The 6,612-nt window shown below is 47.5% G+C and overlaps 1 protein-coding gene across 1 annotated transcript; it reads right to left on the reverse strand.

Annotated features, from left to right (window-relative positions):
• Positions 1 to 335: 335 nt before the first annotated feature.
• si:ch211-51c14.1 (protein kinase C and casein kinase substrate in neurons protein 2) lies at positions 336 to 5,314 on the reverse strand (the record flags this gene model as incomplete). The annotated part of the gene is made up of 8 exons (XM_041237545.1): positions 336 to 497; positions 1,167 to 1,243; positions 1,447 to 1,599; positions 1,774 to 1,869; positions 2,975 to 3,129; positions 3,619 to 3,774; positions 4,293 to 4,528; positions 5,140 to 5,314. Coding segments are annotated over 8 exons (1,161 nt in total), but the record flags the coding sequence as incomplete, so codon positions are not given.
• Positions 5,315 to 6,612: the final 1,298 nt, after the last annotated feature.

Here is a 6,612-nt window from a genome sequence, read left to right on the forward strand (position 1 = left end):
CAGTAAATAATAATAATAATAATAATAATAATAACCTCTCGTTTATTTTGTCTCTTTGGAAATTCATGCTTCAGCTGTCATGTGGCCTGAAGACGGTTTTATTTCTGTGTGCTTTTGAAATATATATATAGAGAGAGAGAGAGAGAGAAAGAGAGAGAGAATTCAAAGCAGGGGCATGCAATCACTAATGCAGTCTCTCTCTCTCTCTCTCTCTCTCTCTCTCTCTCTCTTGTTCAGTTGGAAAACTTCGAATAGGGAAGAAGAACCACCTGACACAATCAAATGATGTGAGACTTTTACTCAAAATCGAGTAATTTCGACGTCTGTCTGTGTACACACACACACACACACACACACACACACACACACACACAGTTTTGGAGTTCAGGTGATCTCAGCGTAGTTTGCGGGGTACAGCCCCTGCAGCCCCGTCTCTGTGATCCCTCGACACCAGCCCTGGTCATCCTCCTCTTCAACCTTCAAGAACTCCTGCCCTGAACAGCAACCAGAACCAGCTTGTTACAAACCATTAAGAAAAACCACTGGAGCTCACTGGGAATCATTGAAACCCAATGGGACTCATTGGGACTCAATGGGAACCCATTGAAACACACTGGGACTCATTGAAACCCATTGAAACTCATTGGGACTCACTGAAACACATTGAAACCCATTGGGACTCATTGAAACACATTGGGACTCATTTGGAATCATTGAAAATCACTGAAACACATTGAAAATCACTGAAACTCACTGAAATGCATTGAGAACCACTGGAATTATTTGAAGCTCATTGGAATGAATTGAAACTCATTGAAACTCATTGAAACTGATGGAAAGCAGTATGGAATGAATTGAAACCCATTGAAACTCAGTGGAATTCATTAGTGTCCATTCCAAGGAGTTAGCAGGGAGGTCAGTGTTGTAAATGTAAAGAACTACAGCTCCCATGTTCCCTTGCTATCGCAGCTGGTGCAGAGGCATGCTGGGAGATGTAGTCTCCCCTCTCTCTCTCTCTCATATATATATAATATATATATATATATATATATTATATATATATATATATATATATATATATATATATATATATATAGTATATATATAGATATATATATATGTATAATGTATATAACATATCAATGAACATATATATGTATAGTTACCTTTCAGAGTCAGTTCGTCAGGCTCCTGCCCATTATAATCATACAGGGCTCTGACTCGAACCCCAGTCCCGCTGCACCTGAGACATACAGAGACACCCACAGCGTTAGCCTTGAAAAAACATCGTTACACTGACACACTATACACACACACACACACACACACACACCACACACAGTGTGAGAGAGAGTGAGACGAGAGTTAGAAGAGATTGGAGAGGGTCCTATTCACACACACACACACACAACACACACACTCACACACACACACACACACACTCACCCTCTCTCATTAGTCGCTGCTCTTGTCTGTTTGATTTTCTCTCTCCTTTTCTTCTGTTTCTCTTTTTCGGGGCTCCACTCCTGTTCGGGGGGGGGGGGGGGTGTGAGGACAAAGGTGAAGAAAGGGGCGGGAAAAGAGACCCAGCCCAGGGGTCTAAACATCCGGGGGGGGGGGGGCAGAGATCGGTGAGGACGTTCCCCGCCCCTCAGAGACACCACACCACACACACACCACACACCACACACACACACACACACACAGACACAGACACACTGACACACACACTCGTGTGTCAAGGTAGGGAGTTTGAACCCGAAACAACGGTACGGCCGGGAGGGGCCCCTGTTCTTCCACCAGCGCAGGTCATCATGGTCACTGATGCTCATTATGGTCTGGTGCAGCTCATTGTAAACGGTCCTGATACTGAGACACAGAGGAGACAGTCCGAGGAAAAAGCGTGAGGAAACTGCCGCCATCTTGGCTCCGGAGCGGAGCCGGCTCTCATAGGAAACCCTCAGGGACTCTGAGCCAAAATGGCCGACCCCAGGACGCAGTTTCATAGTCTTCTCTTGGCGGACTGGAAATCATGTTTAGTTGCCAGAAAGTTATACACTGCTGCTGGAAAGCATGGAGCGAGAATTGATTAGCAGCTGGCTATGCATGCGGACTGACAGAGCTACACTCCTGGGGTTTTCAGAATCGCACAGTCTGGGTGTATGGCTGGGTTGGCTTGTGTTGGGTTGGGTTGGGATGGGATGGGTTAGGGTTTGGGTTTATTTGGGTTGGGGTTGGGTTGGGGTTGGGATGGGATGGGGACCTACCCTGGGGGTCCAACCCAAACCCCAACCTACACAAACACCCTAACACCTACCCAAACCTAACCACCCACCCAAAAAACCAAACCCAACCAAACCCAACCCCCCAACCCCCCCTAACAAACCAAACCCAACACCACCCAACCCAAATCCCAACCCAACCCACCCTCCCCACAAACCCAAACCCCAACCTAACGCAACCCTACCTACCCAAACGAACCACCAACCCAACCCCCCAACCCAACCCTACTACCCTACCCCATGGGATGGTTTGTTTGGGTTGGGGGTTGGATTGCGTTGGGCTGGGCTGGGTTTGGTTGGGTTAATCAAACCCAAACCATACCCACCCCATCAACAACCATGGGGTCGGGTTGGGGTTGGGGTTGGATTGCGTTGGGATGGGATGGGTTTGCTTGGGTTTGGGTTGGGGTTGGGTTGAGATGGGATGGGATGGGTTAGGGTTGGTATTAGGGTTGGGTTGGGATGGGTTGGGTTGGTTTTGGGTTGGTATTAGGGTTGGGTTGGGATTGGGTTGGGTTAGGGTTTGGTTTGGGGTTGGATTTTGATGGATTTGTTTGGGTTGGGGGTTGGGATGGTTTTGGTTAGGTTTTGGGTTGGGGTTGGATTTTGATGGATTTGTTTGGGTTGGGGTTGGGGTTGGGTTGTGTTGGGTTGGGTTGGGTTTAGGGGTTCAGGCTCAGGTTTCGGGCTACCTTTCGTTGTTTGTGATATCGAGGTGTCTGTGGATGGACAGGAAGGCTTGCTTCAGGAAGCTGATTCTCTTCTGCTCCAGTTGTTGGCTCTGCTCGAACACAGACTCCATCTCCTCCATGTAGCGAGGAGCGTAGCGGCTTGCATCCTCCAGAACCTTCTGAGGACTGTCCAATACACCGTCGGATCTTACTGACTCTCCCTCAAGAGAGGAGAGAGGAGAGAGAGAGAGAGGAGAGAGAGAGAGAGAGAGAGAGAGAGAGGAGGAGAGAGAGAGAGAGAGAGAGAGGGGAGAGAGAGAGCGGAGGAGAGAGGAGAGAGAGAGGAGAGAGAGAGAGTGAGGGAGAGCTAGAGAGTCGGAGAGGCATCTCTTCATCGTCTGGAGAGAGAGGCACAGAGTCTCTCCTCTCGCACAGAGAGAAACTCAGGAGAGAGGGCCTGGCGAGGCTTCTCTCTGTGGAGAGCGTGTCGCTCTAGATAATCAGAGCATAGAGAGTCTGGAGTTGGTGAGAGCAGGGAGAAGAGAGAGGAGTAAGCTAGAGAGAGAGTAGAGATTGGAGAGACACGAGCTAAGAGGGACAGTCACTAGAGGCTCTCCCTCCCTCTCCAGTCCCCTCTCTCCTCTATCCTCTCTCTCTCTCTGTACCTTCACAGTATGCTGAGTGCACTTCTCTCTGTCTTCCTGGATTCTCTTCTGTTTTTCGATGGCGATGTCAGGGTTCCCCCGCGCCCCACTCTCCCTGCCCCGAGCCTGGTGCTCCTTCCGGCTCGCTTTGTGGAACGCGACGCGCGCCTTCTCCAACTGGGAACCAGAACACAGGCATCAATAGCAACTGGAAATCAGCACCAGTAATTAACTAAACAGAACTACAGCTCCCATGAGCCTCTGCCTTCAGGATCAATGCAGAGGGATGCTGGGAAATGTAATTTTAGTTTGGTTTCTGTACTGTTTATATGCTTTCAATGCAATTCACCTAAATGAACTAAATTACCCATGAGCCTCTATTACACCCAAATCAGAGGTATGCTGGGAAATGCTGTTGTTAAAGTTATTTTTCTGTATTGATGTTTATCTATTGATCTTTCTATCTATCTATCTATATGGACTACAGCTCCCAAGAGCCTCTGTCTTTAGTCCCAATGCAGAAGGATGCTGGGAAATGCAGTTTTTAAAGTTATTTTTCTATATTGATATTTACACATCTATCTACCTGGACTACAGCTCCCATAAGCGTCTGTCTTTAGTCCCAATGCAGAGGAATGCTGGGAAATGCAGTTTAAAAAAAATATATCTATATTGATCATTATTTTTTAAAACACCTTCTTCAGTTTCTTCGCCCAGGGCTTCTGAGCGCGTGCAAAGCCAGAGCTCAGGTCATGTGACTCGCGAAACCCGCCAAAAATCTTCCGGTGAAACATCTCCTTCTGCCACGAGCGCACCCGATCCCCGTCCTCGGAAACCAGGGAGCGGCAAATCGAGGAGTGGAGGAGAGAGAGCCGGTCAGCAGAGCAGAGGAAGCACTGCCAAGCTTTCAACAGAGAACCATAGAGAGGACCTGAGAGAGGAGAGAGAGGAGAGAGGAGAGAGGAGAGAGAGAGAGAGAGAGGAGAGAGGAGAGAGAGAGAGAGGAGAGAGAGAGAGAGAGAGAGAGAGAGAGAGAGAGAGAGGAGGTAGAGAGGGAGAGAGAGAGGGAGAGAAGAGAGAGAGGAGAGGAGAGAGAGAGAGAGAGGAAGAGGAGAGAGAGAGAGAGAGGAGAGAGGGGGAGGAGAGAGTGAGGAGAGCGGGAGAGAGAGGCTCTCTCTGAGGATCTCTCTCGTTCTCCTCGTTCCTCTCCCTCTAATCTCCCCTCTCTCCTCTTCTCCTCCTCTCCTAGGAGAGAGGGAGAGGAGAGAGAGAGAGAGAGAGAGAGTAGTCCTCTCTTCCTCTCTAGTCTCTCCTCTGCGCTATCTCCCCCTCTCCTCCTCCTTCTCTCCTATACTCTCAGTACAATTGAAATGTACATAATTGGAACCTAGTTAGAATGAATATATATGTAGAGACGATATTGGAGGCATCTGCACGGGACTTCGCTTTTTTAATTCACCTCCTTGTGCTCCGTCCTTTTAAATGACTCACTCATAATGATAATAATAATAAATCAGTAATTTGAAGGGCTGCAGTTCTCACTTGCGTCCACTAGAGGTCTCCACTTGGCAGTCCACTCAGTCAGTTGCTGGGCGTACTGTCGCTCGATCTTAGCCCGGTCCTGGAAGCAGGCGATGATGTCATTGCAGGCCTGGTACGCATCATCAACCCGATTCACCGTGCTCTGATAATTACCGGGCTGCAGAAACCAATTAACAAACAATTACTAATTAATAACAACAATAATAATAATAATACTTTCAGGGGGCAGGTATTCATATTGTTTGTTATGATATGGGATCTATCTATCTATTCCTCACTGCTGTATTTTTCTCCTCCTCAGGGGGCAGCAGAGGGCAGCTTCTCAAAAAAGCTTCAGTCCAGCCAAAATTCCACATCAGCAATCCCTCCTCCCTCCTCCCTCCTCTCCCCAGATTGGAGTTCCGTCCATAACGTTGTCGTCCTTTTCGGCTCGAATGCAAACGGCAAACCCCCCCCCCCCACACACACACACACACACACATCTGCGGCTACGCAACAGCTGTCCTCATAGCAACCAGAATGAAAACATACACACCACCAAGCAATCAGCCGCTGACTGGGTGATACGAACTACAGCTCCCAGCGTGCATCTGCACCAGCAGCAACAGTGAGGGATGCTGGGAGCTGTAGTTCTTTAGAAGGCAAGTTCGACTGATGAGAGACAGGGTCAACCCAACAAAATTTTGTGTCTAATAATAATAATAATAATAATAATAATATAATATAATATAATAATTGGGTCAGCGATTGGTATCAATATTATAATAAGTATTAGCTTAATAAGATAATTTTTACATCCAGAAAATAACATGGCTGTTGAGGTTTCAGACACCGCATGAATCCGTTTAGTGGATAGACATTTTGCTGTAATCTTGTGGGCGATAATCGTATCGTAGTGTGTGTAAATATTTTATCTGTGAGACACATGGCTGCGCCGCTGGCGTGCGTGTGTGTGGTGCGTGCGGTGCGACACACACAAAAAACACAGAGCCCCACAATCCTGTTCAGTTTGACGCTACAATATAATCCCTTCTTCTGGGTGTCTGTGTTAGTTTATTACACTCTGAAAAGAGTTTAGTTTCATTAAAGCTGCAGCAGACAGACAGACAGACAGGCAGGCAGAGATATAGACAGATAGACAATATATTAATAGCGAAATAATGTAATGTAGGCGACATCGCCTCCATATTAGTGACAGCGCCATCTAGTGGACAGCTAGCTTATTACCAGCAAACAACCCTTTATTTTTGTGGGTCTCAATCTGTGTTGCTTTGAGTTCAGGAGCTTCTCTTCAGCTCCAGCTGCTCTGTCGTGGTTATTGAATTGTGAATCGGGACAGCCCCTGGCTATAGGACTACAGCTCCCAGCGTGCCTCTGGTCCTGTATTTATCTGTCTGGCTGAAATTCTATACTTCCAAAAAAGATTCTGTCTCATCCCTGTGGAATTCTGGGGGGTCGGGACTTTTTTTTCCC

This window comes from Polyodon spathula, chromosome 45 (genome assembly GCF_017654505.1).
Source record: "Polyodon spathula isolate WHYD16114869_AA chromosome 45, ASM1765450v1, whole genome shotgun sequence".
Lineage (NCBI taxonomy): Eukaryota > Metazoa > Chordata > Actinopteri > Acipenseriformes > Polyodontidae > Polyodon > Polyodon spathula.